Source organism: Podarcis gaigeae, assembly GCF_964106915.1.
Source record: "Podarcis gaigeae genome assembly, chromosome: 8".
In the NCBI taxonomy this organism is placed as follows: Eukaryota; Metazoa; Chordata; class Lepidosauria; order Squamata; family Lacertidae; genus Podarcis; species Podarcis gaigeae.
Window position 1 is genome coordinate 88,939,334 of NC_139684.1, and position 17,719 is coordinate 88,957,052.

Here is a 17,719-nt window from a genome sequence, read left to right on the forward strand (position 1 = left end):
GCGAACACGGCAAACCCGGAAGTGTATACTCCAGTTACAAAGTTTTCGGGATCGGCCGGGCCTCTGGAACGGATCCCGTTCATAACTGGAGGTACCAGAGTATGCTGTAAGCCACCCAGAGTGGCTGGGGAAACCCAGCCAGTTGGGTATAAATAATAATAAATTTTATTATTATTATTATTATTATTATTATTATTATTATTATTATTATTATTATCATCATCATCATCATCATCATCATCATCAAATCAGACCAGTCCCCTTCCCCTTGGAGCTTATGAAACCCCCAGACTATCTACCGATTCAGTATTTGTTTGCAGGAACTTTTGCACCACGATTAGACTTTGTCCCTCCCTTAATTGATCATTTGGTCTGATTCATTTGCGCAGACAATGAGCAATCATCCTGATTTGCCTATGAGCTCTTGACGCATCTTGCCATTGAGCATTCATTGACACACACGCACACCCTTCTTTGCAACGCATTTCCCTATTCCTTTTCAATTAATAATAATAATAATAATAATAATAATAATAATAATAATAATAATTTTATTTGTATGCCGCCCTCCCTGGCCAGAGCCGGGCTCAGAGCGGCTAACATCATATAAATAATACAATATGCATAAAAATAAGCAATCAGTTGATTAAAATGTGCCCCAAAATTAATTCAGATAAATTAAAAATAAAGTTGAAACTGAACAAATGATAATCCTCAGGTTAAAATTGAAAGCAGTTAATATTTGCCAGGACCAATTGTTTCCACTGATATTATAAGGACCTGTGTGCAGGCTAGAAGAAGAAGAGAAGAGTAGTTTGGATTTGATATCCCGCTTTATCACTCTCCTTCAGGAGTCTCAAAGCGGCTAACATTCTCCTTTCCCTTCCTCCCCCACAACAAGTGGGGCTGAGAGACTTCAGAGAAGTGTGACTGGCCCAAGGTCACCCAGCAGCTGCAGGTGGAGGAGCGGGGAATCGAACCCGGTTCCCCAGATTACGAGACTACCGCTCTTAACCACTCCACCACGCTGGCCTCTTTAATGCTTGTTCTTATACAGAAATAAAAGAATCAGACTGAACCCCGACCAAAGGCCTGGTGGAACAGCTCCGTCTTGCAGGCCCTGTGGAAGGATGTCAAATCCCGCAGGGCCCTGGTCTCTTGTGACAGAGCGTTCCACCAGCCCGGGGCCATGACTGAAAAGGCCCTGGCTCTGGTCGAGGCCAGTCTAATCTTCCTGGGGCCCAGAATCTTCAGGGTGTTATTATTTGCAGACCGTAAGGCATTGCTTTTTGAATATGTGCTGGGGCACCAGAGCGTTTTAATTTTGCAAGCCCAAAGTCCCAGAATTCACCTGAAACCCTCCTGCAAAATAAGGGCATTCAATGTCGCGCAGTACTGCATTCAACCAGTAGGCAAACTCAAAACCGCCTCGATTTCTAAACAGGTCATACTCTTAAGAGGTCCTGCTCTGAGGACCTTCTGGCAGTTCCCTCGATGCGAGAAGCCAAGTTACAGGGAACCAGGCAGAGGGCCTTCTCGGTAGTGGCGCCCTCCCTGTGGAACACCCTCCCATCAGATGTCAAAGAGAACAACAACTACCAGACTTTTAGAAGACATCTGAAGGCAGCCCTGTTTAGGGAAGTGTTACGTACTGAAGTTCTCACCCTGGGCCAGCAGGGGGATACTGTAGATAGTTTTCACTCAGGTCCACATATGCAAATACGGGATCGAAAGTGACGTTCAGTGATTGGATAGTTACAGAAAGCGGCTACAGTTGCGTTGTAGTGGAGCTCTATATAAGCAGGCTGGCTGAACCCTTCAGTTCAGTTCTGTTCTGGCCTGTGAATAAACAAGAGCTGTTTGAAGAATCGCTGTGTCGTCTGATATGTTCACCCACAACTTAACAGGAAGCTTTTTAATGTTTAATAGGTCATTGTATTTTAGTGTTCTGTTAGAAGCCGCCCAGAGTGGCTAGGGAAGCCGAGCCAGATGGGTGGGGTATAAATGATAAATTATTATTGTTATTATTATTAAGTTGCGGCTAGTAAATCTTTCCTCTTCGGGAGCTGAGTGCTGTCTCCTTGTTTTCCCTCCCTCCCCATTCCTCTATCCTTTTCCTAGGAGATCCAGAGGCAGCTGGTTGGCTGGACAGGCCCAGAGTTGGGAGCTTTTGGGGAGCTGGTCCTGGAGGGGCAGTTCCGGGTGCCGCGGGCACGCAAGGAGAGGGTCTTCTTCCTCCTCAGCAAGGTGATCCTGATCGCCAAGCGCCGTGGAGAAGCCTTCGTCTACAAGAGCCACATCTTTGTAAGAGGGGCTGGCGGAGGGTGTGGGGAGGAAGAATGAGGGGCCCAGATTTTGGGGGCATGTAGAGTCACAGAAGGGGGACGTGGGTGGCGCTGAGGGTTAAACCACAGAGCCTCTTGGGCTTGCCGATCGGAAGGTCGGCGGTTCGAATCCCGCGACGGGGTGAGCTCCCGTTGCTCGGTCCCTGCTCCTGCCAACCTAGCAGTTCAAAAGAACATCAAAGTGCAAGTAGATAAATAGGTACTACTCTGGCGGGAAGGTAAACGGCGTTTCCGTGCGCTGCTCTAGTTCGCCAGAAGCGGCTTAGTCCTGCTGGCCACATGACCCGGAAGCTGTACGCCAGCTCCCTCGGCCAATAAAGTGAGATGAGCGCCGCAACCCCAGAGTCGGCCACGACTGGACCTAATGGTCAGGGGTCCCTTTACCCTTTACCACTTTAAGCTACTGAAGGCCCTTTCGATGTCCAGTTGTCCAATGTCCCTGTTTTTTGTGTTGAATATACAGTTATACCTCAGGTTAAAAATGCTTCAGATTAAATCTTTTCAGGTTGCGTCCTGTGGTGACCCAGAAGTACCGGATAGGGTTACTTCTGGGTTTCACCGCTCACGCAGACGCTCAAAATGATGTCACATGCATATGCAGAAGCGGCGAATTGTGACCCGCGCAGACGAGGATTGCATTCTGCTCGTGTTGCAAATGGGGCTCCGGAACGGATCCCGTGCGCAACCAGAGGTACCACTGTAGGCTATATGGTAATTGATGGACCTAATCAGTATCTCAGGACATTTGCGTATGTTGCCCTGCAACCAGTCCATGCAGAATGTGGGCACCCTATATATAGAAAGGAGCAAATTGGTGATATTTTAGGGAGCAGGCGGGGTGCATGACTTACATCACAGGAGCCTACACAACACAAAACACTGTTGCTGTAGGTAGGTTTTATTTTATTTGTTTTTTGTCTTATATTTTGGAAATGTACATCCAGGGGTTTTTTTTCCTTTGATTTTTTGGGGGCCCCCAAGGGAGTGGGGCCCTGAGCTAGAGCTTGATTAGCTTATACGTAAATCAGGCACTGTTTATTCCTCTCCATGCTTCAGGCAGAGTCTCTGCCTGTTGATTCATTTCTAATCTCAGAGCTCAGTCCTGGAAGAACATTTGTTCTGAAGGCAGCGAGGGCGCTTCCAAGAGAGAGTCCTTGGCTGCTCTTGAAAAGTTGTCGCTGTCTTCATGCCAAACGGTTGGATGAGATGGCGCCGTTTCCATTCCGTTTTTCTTCTTTTCCCGCCTCTACAGTGCTGCAACCTGGCCCTGCAGGAGAACGCAAAGGACCCCATGAGCTTCAAAATCTCCGACCTCTCCATCCCCAAACAGCAGCACGTGGTACAGGTGCGCTCCCGGGGGGGGGGGGGTGTGTTCAAAGTCGAGCCGAGCTGGAAGGCAAAATGAAAGCACAGAAAACGCCCCCAAACATTGTGCAGGGCTTTGCGGATTTCAAAAGTGTGTTAGTGCCGCACACCAGGTGCATTCTCAGCATCCTTTTATACACCTGAGATACCCGGCTGTGGAAGATGCACCCAAAATATCAATAACAAAGAAACCAGAGACAGATCTTCTTGGATTGATAGATGAAGAGATACCACGGGGGAGGAAAAGAATTTTTCTATATGCAAGTACAGTTGATAGAATAGTGATTGCCGCAAGGTGGAAGTCACAAACTATACCCACAAAGGAGGAACGGATTTGTAAACTAAAGGAATATTTAATTCTGGCAAAGTTAACTGCTATAAATAAGAAATCAGCCGAATCAAAAAATTTAAAAAGGAGCGGAAATGTTTTGATGAGTATATGGCAAAATATTGCTCAGAAAAAGATAACACTAATATGCCTAGATTAAAATGTGAAGTACTGGGTGGAAGGAAAATTAGTAAGGAAAGAGAATAAGGATATCTAGATGACTCGAGAAGACTGTAGAATGCAAAGATTAGTGTAAATTGTATAATGTGGAGGAAATTGAGTGGGGGCAGAGGGAGAAAATAATATGATGGATTGAGGAAATATAAATATAAATGTAAATGTATGGGGAGGAAATGGTGTTGGCTTTGGTACATTTCTATTGTAATGTAATATGTGAAAACCAATAGATAGATAGATAGATAGATAGATAGATAGATAGATAATAGATAGATAGATGATTAGATAGATAGATAGATAGATAGAGATAGATGATAGATAGATAGATGATATAGATAGATAGATGATAGATAGAAGATAGATAGATAGATAGATAGATAGATAGATAGATAGATAGATGATATAGATGATAGATGATAGATAGATAGGAAAAGAAAAGAATGGAAAGGAAAGGAAAATGCACTCAAATGCTGGCCTTTGCTACCGCAGGTGAGGAACCAGGAAGAAAAACGTCTGTGGATCCATTATCTGAAGCGGTTAATTGTGGAGAATCACCCAGCATCCATCCCTCAGAAGGTAACTGGCGTCCAGGAGTAGTGTTACCTGCTGGTGGGAGTTAGACCTTGTGGAGGTACCTGTATGGCTCAGGGAGAGAGAAAGAAAAGCTAGAGGTCTCTCCAGCCATCTGTTTCATTGTGCATTCGCAATATTTACATGTTTATAAAACATTTACATGCCGCTGTATCATCAAAATATATCACTCCCAGTCTAGCTGCCACATTCTGGATTAATTGTAGTTTCCGGGTCACCTTCAAAGGAAGACCCATATAGAGCGCATGGCAGTAGTCCAAGCGAGAGATAACCAGAGCATGCACCACTCTGGAGAGACAGTCTGCGGGCAGGGAGGGTCTCATCCTGTGTACCAGATGGTAGACGGCTGGACGAACTGCATGGCTCAGAATAAGGCAATGTCCTCTGTTTTGTGTCGCCCCAGGAATGGGTTGTTTGTGGGTGGATTGCATTCCCATCCCACCTTTTTCTCCCTGGAGCTTCAGGTGGAGTGCACAGCTCTCCCCCTCCTCATTTTATTCCCACAACAACCCAGCGAGGTAGGTGAGGCCGAGAGGCAGCGACTGGCCAAAGGTGTCATGGTCCGGTCTACGGGCAATGGAAGTCCCGGCTGAGGACGTCGGGACCGGGGGCAAGATGGCGGGGTGGGAGCAGGAACGAGAGTCCAGAAGCCAGGGGTCTGGAAGCCAGGGGTCTGAGGGTCAGGAAGCAGGGAGTCATGAAGTCACGGGTCCGAGGGTCGAGAAGCAAGGAGTCATGAAGTCACGGGTCCGAGGGTCGAGAAGCAAGGAGTCATGAAGTCAAGGGTCTGAGGGTCGAGAAGCAGGGAGTCATGAAGTCACGGGTCCGAGAGTCGAGAAGCAAGGAGTCACGAAGTCATGGGTCCGAGGGGCGAGAAGCAGGGAGTCACGAAGTCAAGGGTCCAAGGGTCAGGAAGCAGGGAGTCATGAAGTCACGGGTCCGAGGGGCAAGAAGCAGGGAGTCACGAAGTCAAGGGTCCGAGGGTCAGGAAGCAGGGAGTCACGAAGTCAAGGGTCCAAAGGTCGAGAAGCAGGGAGTCACGAAGTCAAGGGTCCAAGGGTCAGGAAGCAGGGAGTCACGAAGTCAAGGGTCTGAGGGTCGAGAAGCAGGGAGTCACAAAGTCGAGGGTCCGAGGGGCGAGAAGCAGGGAGTCACGAAGTTGAGGGTCCGAGGGGCGAGAAGCAGGGAGTCACGAAGTCGAGGGTCCGAGGGGCGAGAAGCAGGGAGTCACGAAGTCAAGGGTCCGGGGACAAGAAGCAAGGAGTCACGAAGTCAAGGGTCCGAGGGTCGAGAAGCAGGGAGTCACGAAGTCACGGGTCCGGGGACAAGAAGCAAGGAGTCACAAAGTCAAGGGTCTGCGGGTCGAGAAGCAAGGAGTCACAAAGTCAAGGGTCTGAGGGTCAGGAAGCAGGGAGTCACGAAGTCACGGGTCCGAGGGTCAAGAAGCAGGGAGTCACGAAGTCGAGGGTCTGAGGGGCGAGAAGCAGGGAGTCAAGGAGCCGAGGTCCGAGGATCAGGAAGCAAGAAGCCAAACGCAGCAAGGCAGGAAACGTGTTGCATTGGCAAAAAAGCCAAAGGGAAATGCTGACCTTATATCCCTTCCCGGCTCTTGCCACCAGGTGCAGTGAATTACCAAGCGGCCTCACCTGTGCGGCGGCGCCTTGCCTCTCCAGAACAAACTTAGGAAGGCCCCAGTCCTGCGAAGCCCTTCTGGTCCCAGGGCCTGGCTCCTGCATGCACTCCTGACACAAGGTCACCCAGTGAGCTTCATGGCCGAGTACGGGGATTTGAACCCTGGTCTCCTGGGTCCTCGTCGGACTTTCTGACCTTTACACCATGCTGTCTCTTGCACTTGACCGCATCTGATTCTTCCTTCCCTTTTGCTCTTTGTTGCAGGCTAAGCAAGTCCTGTTAGAAAACAGCTTCCTGGGTAAGTGCCTCAGTCTCTTTTCCCCCTCCTCCCCAAACTCTTCAGCAGGCACCCCCAAACTCCAGCTGTTTGGGGACTACAATTCCCATCATCCCGACCATGGGTCCTATTAGCTAGGGATGATGGGAGTTGTAGTCCCAAAACATCTGGAGGGCTGAGTTTGAGGATGCCTGCTCTTGAGGTTTCTCATTTCCATAGGGTTTTAGCTCTGGAGACTTCTGCATAAACCAAAGACACCTGTCTCCTTGTTGTGTAACAATATTTACAGAGTGGTACCTTGGTTCTCAAACTTAATCCGTTCCGCAAGTCCGTTCCAAAACCAAAGCGTTCCAAAACCAAGGTGTGCTTTCCCAAAGAAAGTAATGCAAAACGGATTAATCTGTTCCAGACTTTTAAAAACAACCCCTAAAACAGCCATTGAACATGAATTTTACTATCTAACGAGACCAGTGACCCATAAAATGAAAGCAATAATCAATGTACTGTACTATAAAATAAAGAAAACAGTACTGTAGATAATAAAAATAATTATTTTTTCTTACCTGCACTGATGATAGTCATTGTTTAGATGGATATTTTTCTTAATCATTTCCGCAGTCACACAATCAATCAATCAATCAATCAATCAGTAGCTGAACTGGGTTACACACAGCCACAAAAACAAACCAACTGAAAAGGCCTCAAAGACAAAACCTCAAAATAAATAGCAAAAACAAAAGCACCAAACCTAATCCATTCCAGAAGTCCGTTTGACTTCTGAAATGTTTGGAAACCAAGGCATGGCTTCTGATTGTTGCAGGCGCCCCGGAAACAATAGCTGACAACCGCAATGGATGTTTGGCTTCTGAAAAACATTCAAAAACCGGAACACTTACTTCTGGGTTTTCGGCATTTGAGAACCAAGGTATTTGCATTCTTTATTTTCATTTGCTGCAGGCTCCCCAGAGGTCTTCTCCAGCCCAGGGGCTCCCAAGAAGACCTTACCTTCGACGCGGGTTGATGAGTCCGTGGCGTGCAGCCGAAACCGGCGGCAATCAGGTGAGGAAGTCATGAAATCACAGAATTGTCGAGTCGGAAGATACCCAGGGGTCATCTTCGATGCAGATGAAGGAGGGATGAGAAGGGATTTGGTGCAGTTCACATTTAAGGGGAGAACTTAAATGATGATCTCTCCCAGCAGCTTCATATAGATATTGAAAAGCATGGGGGGCGAGGACAGAAGCTGGAGGCACCCCACAGGTCAGAGCCCAGGGGTCTGAACACTCGTCCCCCAACACCACTTTCTGAACACAGCCCAGGAGGATGGAGCGGAACCACTGTATGACAGTGCCCCCAGCTCCCAGCCCCTCTAGACGCTCCAAAAGGATGTTATTGCATCATAATGTCTCTTGGTGCGTCTGAAAAAGGCTTTTTATAGGGCGCTGGGGATGAGTTTATGTGGCCTAACGGGTAATGGCCTCCCCTCCCAAAAATTAGGGAACCACTGATTTAGTTGTTGTTGTTTAGTCCTTTAGTCGTGTCCGCCTCTTCGTGACCCCCTGGACCAGAGCACGCCAGGCACTCCTGTCTTCCACTGCCTCCCTCATGCTGGTAGCTTCGAGAACACTGTCCAACCATCTCGTCCTCTGTCGTCCTCTTGTCCTTGTGCTCTCCATCTTTCCCAACATCAGGGTCTTCTCCAGGGAGTCTTCTCTTCTCAGGAGGTGGCCAAAGTCTTGGAGCCTCAGCTTCAGGATCTGTCCTTCCAGTGAGCACTCAGGGCTGGTTTCCTTCAGAATGGAGAGGTTTGATCTTCTTGCAGTCCATGGGACTCTCAAGAGTCTCCTCCAGCACCACAATTCAAAAACATTCATTCTTCAGTGATCAGCTTTCTTGATGGTCCAGCTCTCACCTCCATACATCACTACTGGGAAAACCATGGCTTTAACTATACGGACCTTTGTTGGCAAGGTGATGTCTCTGCTTTTTAGGATGCTGTCTAGGTTTGTCATTGCTTTTCTCCCAAGAAGCAGGCGTCTTTTAATTTTGTGACTGCTGTCACCATCTGCAGTGATCATTGCCTTGCCGTGGCAAAAGGCCTTGAATAACTCAGGGAAGCTATGAGCTATGCCGTGCAGGGCCACCCAAGACGGACAGGTCATAGTGGAGAGTTTTGACCAAACATGATCCACCTGGAGCCGGAACCGGCAAGCCACTCCAGTATCCCTGCCAAGAAAACTCCATGGACAAATACTGATTTTAGTAGACAGAGTTAAAGAGCAGCATCTGAGCCATGTGCCTTTGCTACGGAGACCAGGCAAGCTTCAGTAGGCGAGTGAATTCTGGACATGACAAAACTTTCATTTCCTTTTTCCCCAGACCCACCGGAGTTCATGTATAGCCCCGAACGAGCGCGGCGGAGCTGCCCCATCTTGCAGCTGGAGAAGAGCGGTTCTTACCGCCGCGGCCGCAGGCAGTCAGGTGAGGAAAAGTGCACAGATCTCTCTCTCTCTTTCCGGAGAATTTCCCATTTCTGTGCAAGCTGGGATGGAGGTTTTGCAGAAGGTGCCCTGCATTCTCCAGAGCGGCACTAGGGGGCAGTGCGCTGCCAGAAAAGCTGTGCTCTTAACAAACAGCGCAAAACAATAAATAAAGCTAAGCAGGGTCCAGTCTGGTTTCAGATTGGATGGGGGACCGTGTGTTTCGATCCCTGCATGGCAGGGGGTTGGACTAGATGACCCTCATACAGGGTGGATAAAAATCAATGATTTTAAAAAAAACAACAACAGATTTTTAAAAATTTAAATTGGATTTTTATATTTAAATTGGTTTTTTATTATTTAAACTGGATTTTTTTATTATTTAAATCAGATTTTTTATTTCAATCGGATTTTTTTTATTTAAATTGGATTTTTTTTATTTAAATCAGATTTTTAAAAATTTAAATCAGATTTTTAAAATAAAATGCTTTTGAGGAAAAATCGTTCTAAAGATAGCTTTCTATTTAAGTTATGTTATAGTCCAAAGGCTGTTCATCAGGAAATCAGGATTTGTTTTAAGTTTTTCACATGTGCTAAAACTCCGTCTAAGTTTTTTTTTAAAAACAAACAAACAAACAAACATTTAACCACATCAGTTAACAAATAGGCTATAAAATTTATGATTCCAAAAATGGAACCTTCCTCTGGTTGGAAATGCTAAGATTATACCAGCAAGAATGAGTCTTTCTGTAAAAATAAAAATAAAAAATTGATTTAAATCAAGTCTTACTGATTAGTGATTTAAATTGTGGTTTAAATCGTGGTTTAAATCGATTTGATTTAAATCAGGTCCCCTTCCAGCCCTATGATACTGTGATTTCCGTTTCTATAAGAAAGTTTCTTTTACTGATCTTTAACTGGTGTGTCTGGGCTCTAGCTACTGGGAGCACCACCACCAGGCAGGTTAACTAGGAAACTTTGGGTTTCCCCCCTCTTTTTTTGGTTGGAACAGACTAGCACGGCTGATCCTCTGGAATTGATCCTGCCCATTTTTCATTTTAAACAAAATTCAGCTGTTGTGCCACTGACTCTGATGGTTCCTTTTTTTCTTCCTCCTCCCTCCTCCTCTTCCTTTCCTCTGTTCCCTGCTGCGGACATTCTCAGACGTGGCCAAGATCAAGGTAGGTGGTTCTCTGCCTTGCATGCCTCCTCGCTCTGCATCTCTGCCGCGCTCAAATCCCGCTTGCGGGTTTCGCGAAAGAGGTGTCCAGTTGGCTGCTGCGAGAACCGGACGCTGGACTAGATGGGCCTTTGGCCTGACCCAGGACGCTCTCCTTACATTCCCAAAATGTGACTTAACTGCGTGTGCTTGCATTCTTCCTCCCGCCCGTCTTGTCAAAATGGGCAACCTCTTTGGGGCAGGGACCACTCTGTTTTTGCTGCCGTTATGCCTCGCGTTGCAGTACAGTGACTCTGCAGCTTAATAATAATAATAATAATAATAATTTTTATTTATATCCCGCCCTCCCCGGCCAGAGCCGGGCTCAGGGCGGCTAACATCAATAAAATTTCAGTAAAAACATAATAAGGAAAGAAAAAACCCAATTTAAAATACAGGTTAAAATGCAATTTAAAATGCAGCCTCATTTTAAAAATAGCCCATGGATCAAAACCGTAAGGGGAGGGAAACATAAGGGTCAGACAGAGTCCAAACCAAAGGCCAGGCGGAACAGCTCTGTCTTGCAGGCCCTGTGGAAAGATGTCAAGTCCCGCAGGGCCCTGGTCTCTTGTGACAGAGCGTTCCACCAAGTCGGGGCCAGTACTGAAAAGGCCCTGGCCCTAGTTGAGACCAATCTAACCTCCTTGCGACCTGGGACCTCCAAAATGTTGTCGTTTGTGGACCTTAAGGTCCTCCGTGGGGCAGACCAGGAGAGGCTTCTCTGCTATCCCAGCGGTCATCCCGTTCTGAGTGGTCTTCGTCCACTACGACACTGGATTCCTGCATTGCAGGGGGCTGGACTAGATGACCGTTGGGTCCCTTCCAACTCTACGATTCTGTGACCAGCTGGACATTTTGTCCTGGTCCAGCTACAGGTCTCTTTTCATGTCCTGACGGAGCCTCCAGAACAGGATGCTGGTGTAGGTGGCCTGATTCAGTAGCTGGGTGGATTCTCTTGAAAACATTGAACCAAATAAATACAAGTCTTACAAGTCTCTGAAAATCTTTGTAGACTATGCAAATCTCTGAAAGAAGCAATGGGTCAGATTCTAATCTGGTGAAAACAAGCCGCAAAGCTTTTCTTTATGATGTCCGACGCTGCCAAAGTGGTCCGCAAACAGACGTGGCAAACAGTGATTCCAGATATACCCACTGTTTCGTGGAATTCTTCTTCAGCACAGCAGAAGGATACAGAAATGCTTCATAAACTGCGAATGAATTATTGAAACAATGACCTGCATATGCATGTTAACTTAGAATAATTCAAATTATTATAAACTATACGCATGAACTAGAATGTCAATATTGTTATACAATTCCATTCACCGTATAGATGAGGTATGTACTTTGGGTTCCATTTCATATTGAATTGACATTCTAGTTTATAATAATTTGAATTATTGCACATTTTGTGACTTTCAGAGATTTCTAAGATTTCTGTTTATTTGGTTTTGCAGAGAGTGCATATTTCATATATTTCATACTGTTCAATGTTCTGTATAGATTATATAAAGAGTTTATATTGACATCACATTATTGTACTTGGTCATCGTGTTGCCTTGGATATCACTGATAATTGTTTGCAAGACAGGGGTTTAATTGTTTGATTCAGCAGCCAGGCCTCTCCTTAGGCCTTAAAGATTTAAAGATAAACTTTATCCACATTAAGGGACACGGGTGGTGCTGTGGTCTAAACCACAGAGCCTAGGACTTGCCAATCAGAAGGTCGGCGGTTCGAATCCCCACGACGGGGTGAGCTCCCGTTGCTCGGTCCCTGCTCCTGCCAACCTAGCAGTTCAAAACCACATCAAAATGCAAGTAGATAAATAGGTACCGCTCCGGCGGGAAGGTAAACGGCGTTTCCGTGCACTGCTCTGGTTCGCCAGAAGCGGCTTAGTCATGCTGGCCACATGACCCGGAAGCTTCACGCCGGCTCCCTCGGCCAGTAAAGCGAGATGAGCGCCGCAACCCCAGAGTCAGCCACGACTGGACCTAATGGTCAGGGGTCCCTTTACCTTTACCTTTTATTTGCATTAGCCAACGGCCATAGCAACATAGAACAAGCAATATATACAAATAAAATATATACAAATAAAAAGACATCAGTGGTTAAAAAGGGCAATCAAATGGCCAAGATTATCGTTCAGATAGTGGCCCTTAATCTCATAGCACCCTCGATCAACCTAGCAACCTTTGCTGTTGTCTGATCATTTTGATCTGATAAAAGAAAGAATAATGTGGCTTCAGATGGGCGGCCTGGGATGGTAAGTAAGAGTGGGGTGATGATCTCATTCCTTAGGCCGCAAAGGTAAAGGTAAAGGGACCCCTGACCGTTAGGTCCAGTCGTGACTGACTCTGGGGTTGCGGCGCTCATCTCGCTTTACTGGCCGAGGGAGCCGGTGTACAGCTTCCGGGACATGTGGCCAGCATGACTAAGCCGCTTCTGGCAAACCAGAACAGCGCACGGAAATGCCGTTTCCCTTCCCTCTGGAGCAGTACCTATTTATCTACTTGCACTTTTGATGTGCTTTCAAACTGCTAGGTTGGCAGGAGCTGGGACTGAGCAACGGGAGCTCACCCCGTCATTGCGGGGATTTGAACTGCTGACATTCTGATCAGCAAGCCCTAGGCTCTGTGGTTTAACCCACATTGCCACGGCGTCCCTTACGTGTTCCCTAAATGCTCACCACGGACCAACTGCATGTTCGCCTCTGCTGTCCCCTGCTTCCCTCCCGCTGCCCCTCTGCCAAAGTGTGTAGCCTCCTTGGGGCAGACACCTCTTTTTTTTTTTGGCTGTGTTGCATTATGTTGACGCAGCTCAGCCATAACGCCGCATTCTCGTTCTGCAGCACGCTGACAGCGACGGAGAGCTCTTTCCGGCCTCCGAGCCCCTCGGGCCGCCCGGCCCCCCCTGCCCTGTGACGTCCGTCGGGACGGAGATGGACGCCGAGGAGTCGGACCAGGACGAAGGGGAGGCGGAGTTCTCTCTGGCCGGAGAGCCGGTCACTGCAAATTTGTCCATCACGGAGGAAATCCTGGAACTGCTCAGCCAACGGGGCTTGGATGGCGAGTCAGGAAAAGACGGGCCAATTTTGGGAGAAGAGAGGGCGGAGGTGAGTGGCATGGGGTTCAGGGGGGAAAGCGGGTTGAGCTAGATGACCTTGGGGTACCTTCTGACTCTACAGCTCTGTGGATCCAATAGGAGTTGGGGATTCTGTGCAAAGCTGGGGGGGGGGGAGATGCATAATTATTGATTATTAAGGCATCTGGAGGTAGCCCTATTTAGGGAAGTTTTTTTGAAAAAAAATTATTTTCAATGCAAAATTACAACAAAAATTACAAAGATCAAATCCAAAATAAAACAGTGGAAACAAGAAAAAAAACACGAGAGAAAAAAGAACACAAAAGACAAAAAAACAAAAACACACATCTACAAATAAAACCATATCATCGTTCTAGTCTAATCATTACCAATACATATACACATATTGACTTAATTCTTTTGTTCTAAGACCTCAAAATTTTTACTCTAAATTGTTGTGTCTAATGTAGATTACCTCTATCTTTATAATTTTTACACCATTTTTTCTCTCTCTTTAACCCTGCAAAGCTTCATTCATTACATACCATTATGCTTACTTAGGGAAGTTTTTAATGTTTAATGCTGTGTTGTGTTTTTAATATTTTACTGGGAGCCACCAGAAGGCCCTTGGCGCTGGAACTCAGTTTCCGGGCAGAACAGACATCCAGTCTTGCTAGTGTAAAAGCACATCTGTATTTTGGGATAAGAAGTTTGTGCAGTTATGGGGCCAGAGAATCAAAATGGAGCAGTGGAAAATGAACGTACCAAGGGCAGAATTTCCTTATAGTGGCCAGGCTGTTCTGACACTCGATAGAGTTTAGACATTGACCAATTAGACTGTTTGCTTTAGTGGGGCCCATAGCGAGTAGGTGTTGTGGAGATCGGCCACAAGAGTGAAGTTTTTGATAGACGGTTTTAAGCCAGGCGCTTTTATGGGACTCTTGAAGTACTAGGGATGGTAAACCAGGGGGATTTGAGTTTCGGCGGAGCCTGAAGTTAAGAGTTCTTTGTTAAGTCCGTACTTCTACTGGAGGGAGACTTCCTCCAGTCTCAAGGATGTGTTTGGGATGATAACAGCTTGTGGGGATTGTGGTCTCACCCTCGTTTGCCTTGGGTGTTTGGAGTGGCAGGGAGTTCCCCGGGCCATAATCACCATCCACCTTGTTGTTCTCTTGCAGGATCCGCTTCTGAAAAGTGAAACATTGGAGGAGCTGGAGGAGAAGGCAGAAGAGGAAGCGGTGGAAGAGCGCGGATCGGAGGGGGAAGAGGCCCCCCAGAGAGACCCGGTCCAGGAACAGCCACCTCCAATGCCTCGTCATCCCTTCACCTGCGACTCCTCCGAGGAAGAGGAGCAGCGGGAGGAGTCCGCCGGTCCGTCTCCTCTCCACGTTCTGGAGAACTTGGAGGACGCCTGCAGGAAGCCAGGAGAGGGGGGCGGTGCTGCCTGCGTGGGGCAGGCAGCGGCGGATGCGAGAAGCCCGCCCCCTGAGGATCCTGGCCAATCGAATCAGCCGGCGCCATGCGCCCACATCTCATTACAGGCAGAGGGTGGAGCCAAGCGTGACTCCACCTTGACGAAGGACGACTGGCTGCTGATTGAGAAAATCAAGAGCTACTACGAAGGGACGGAGGCTATGAACAAGGTGCCGGGTTCGAGCAAGGTGGAGGGCGCCCCTCCGGTGCCCGCCGGCGTGGTGCGCGAGTCCGTCCTTCGCTTCAACAGCATCCTGCGGCAGAACTATGCCCGGGACGCGGAAGCGGGCGGAGGCAAGCTGGGGAAGCTCCGCCCACAAACGGGCGCCGGCAGCCACGGGAGTCCCGCCAGGAGCAGGAGCCAATTGTGTAATGCCCAGCCGCCCTTCTGCCAATGGGATTCCGGTGAGGGGCTCCGCCCCCTGCCCGCAAGCCCCGGACGTTCCAAGAGGGGGAGGAGCCGCTCCGACGGCGGCCAATCGCCAGGCGGCTCTGAAGATTCCACCGGCGGCGAGGCCCAATCGCCTCGGGCTTGCTGTGAGGATTCCGAGAAGCTGCGGAGTCTATCTGGGAGAACCCATAACGTTTCTGGGAGTGGGTGTGGCTTGGAGGAGGAGGAGGAGCCTACAGGACCCGAGTTCAAATCCTGTGCAGAGATCCGGAGGGCTTGGCAGGAGAAGGAGCGGAGCGCTCTGGACCTCCTGAAGAAAGGGGGCAAGGAAGCAGGTAGAGGGTTGCCCTCCGCCCTCGAGACGCCGGTTTACGCCGAACCCTTGTGCATCGTGGAGGATTCGGACTTGGAGGAACCGCACTCGGGGCCGAGCAGAGACCCAGAGGAGGAAGCCCACGGTCCGGGGGTGAAGGAGAGGCAGGCGGCTTTTGCGGGCGATGGATCTAGGGGCTACCTGCCCTCCCTGGACCTCTACGAGAGCAACGGGGACCCGTGTCTGCTGGAAAACTCAGAGCGCATCATCAGCAAGGTGCAGGCCTTGGCCAAAATGTACAGCGAGAAAATCAGCCGCCTGAAAGCCCAGGGCAGGGGGCTGGAGAGGCCCCGGCCCCCCCACCACGGGAGGACCCTCGGCAGGAGCCTGGCCGGGGTGCAGGAGGGGAAACAAGGAGCCGCCATCCCCCACTGTGAGTGAACCCTGTGTGTCATGCGCTTCCAAAACTAGCCTGCCCCCTTCAGAGGATTCTGGGAAAAGGGGACCATTTTCTCCCAGCATTGCTCAGGACCAGGGTTATATCTGTGTATCTGCAGGGTACGGGGTGTTGGAACAAGTCCACGGGCTGCTCTATGTGCCTCTGGGTGGGGTTTTGAGCGAAGCGAGGGGCCAGCACCAATAAGACCCTGCTGTCCTGCCTGCCTTGTTTTCATCCGCAAGGTGTAGGGAGGGGGGCATGGGAAAGGGACCTTGCTAGAGGTGAGGCAGCAGTGTTTCTGGGTCCATGGTGAGTTTGGGGGAATTTTTGGGGGGTCATCTGGGTCATATTTATCTGCAGGGTTAATGTGAGATGGCTTTATGAACGTGTGTGTGTGTGTGTGTGTGTGTGTGTGTGTGTGTAAAATAAGGTCTGAATGTTTCTGGTTTAGATCTGTTTGATTATTTGATTGTTGTTAGCCGCCCTGAGCCCGGCTTCGGCTGGGGAGGGCGGGATATAAATAAAATGTATTATTTATTATATTATTATTAAAATGGATGGGGTAACCAGACATGAATCTGGTTCTAATTGCAATCTCTTGGAAAACTGGAGGTCACTGAAGAGGAAGTAATATTTATTTATCGCATTTAAATCCCACCTTTTTCTCCCCAGGGGCTCAAAGTGACGTACGTGCTTCTCCCCCTCATTTAACCCCCACAGCAACCCTGTGAGGCAGTGACTGGCCCCAAGGTCACACCGAGCGAGCTCCATGGCTGCGTGGGGATTTGCACCTCGCTCTCCAAGGTCCAAGTCTGACGCTCTAACCACTATGCCACACTGTCTCCCAGATTTGGGGCGATTTGGAACGCCATGCAGATGAACTGAAGGGTTTGGATGGGAAATCAGTTGGAAGGGCTTCTGTGGCATATCAATTCTAGATTAGCGTATGCATTTTGTGCAAATCTGCCTTGATGGGTCCACAATTTAGAACAATACAAATTGTGGACCCATCAAGGCAAATTTGCACCCGTTGGAAAATTCAGGGCAGAGTTGAAACTGCGGAACTCTCTGCCACATGGGGCAGCGGTGGCCACCAGTTTAAAAGGGTATTTGTGAAATTCACGCAAGAGAGCTTCTGAATACCCGTTGCCAAAAACCGCAGGAGGGGAGAGGGCCGCTCTTGGGTGCGAATTCTGCCCGCGGGCACCTGGTTGGCCGCTGCGAGAACAGCAGGCGGGACTTGACGGGCCCTTGGCAGGATCCAGCTGGCCAGCCTTAATGTCCGCATGTTTCAGTCCCTTTCCTGACGATTCCTAGCATGGAATTTGTCTTTTCGTGGGCTGCCACACGCTGGGTCGACATGCCCCAGGATCAGACGGCAAGCTGTGCCAGAATCAGCTGACCCAGAAATTGGGATCCAAAGGGAGGTTTGGGATCTGTGTGTGTGTGGTGTGTGTTGTGTGTTGTGGTGTGTGGTTTCCATCTGAAAAGCAAACAGTGCCCTTGGTTTCCCCCCTGCTATAATACCGCCCTAAAGCCTCCCCCCCCCAATCTTTTTTGTTCTTCCTGATTCTCAGGAGGCCATTCTGAGTCATGTTGTGAAATTG

At 48.6% G+C, this 17,719-nt stretch overlaps 1 protein-coding gene across 2 annotated transcripts in view; it reads left to right on the top strand.

Annotated features, from left to right (window-relative positions):
- Positions 1-17,719, top strand: part of PLEKHG2 (pleckstrin homology and RhoGEF domain containing G2) — a 76,522-nt gene that overhangs the window by 53,979 nt on the left and 4,824 nt on the right. For both annotated transcript variants that reach the window (XM_083753587.1, XM_083753588.1), the window contains exons 9-17: positions 2,122-2,304; positions 3,598-3,690; positions 4,705-4,791; positions 6,703-6,736; positions 7,673-7,774; positions 9,095-9,196; positions 10,360-10,376; positions 13,264-13,527; positions 14,675-16,106. In XM_083753587.1, coding sequence (XP_083609713.1) covers positions 2,122-2,304; positions 3,598-3,690; positions 4,705-4,791; positions 6,703-6,736; positions 7,673-7,774; positions 9,095-9,196; positions 10,360-10,376; positions 13,264-13,527; positions 14,675-16,106 — 2,314 coding nt within the window. The remainder of the gene's footprint in view (positions 1-2,121; positions 2,305-3,597; positions 3,691-4,704; positions 4,792-6,702; positions 6,737-7,672; positions 7,775-9,094; positions 9,197-10,359; positions 10,377-13,263; positions 13,528-14,674; positions 16,107-17,719) is intronic.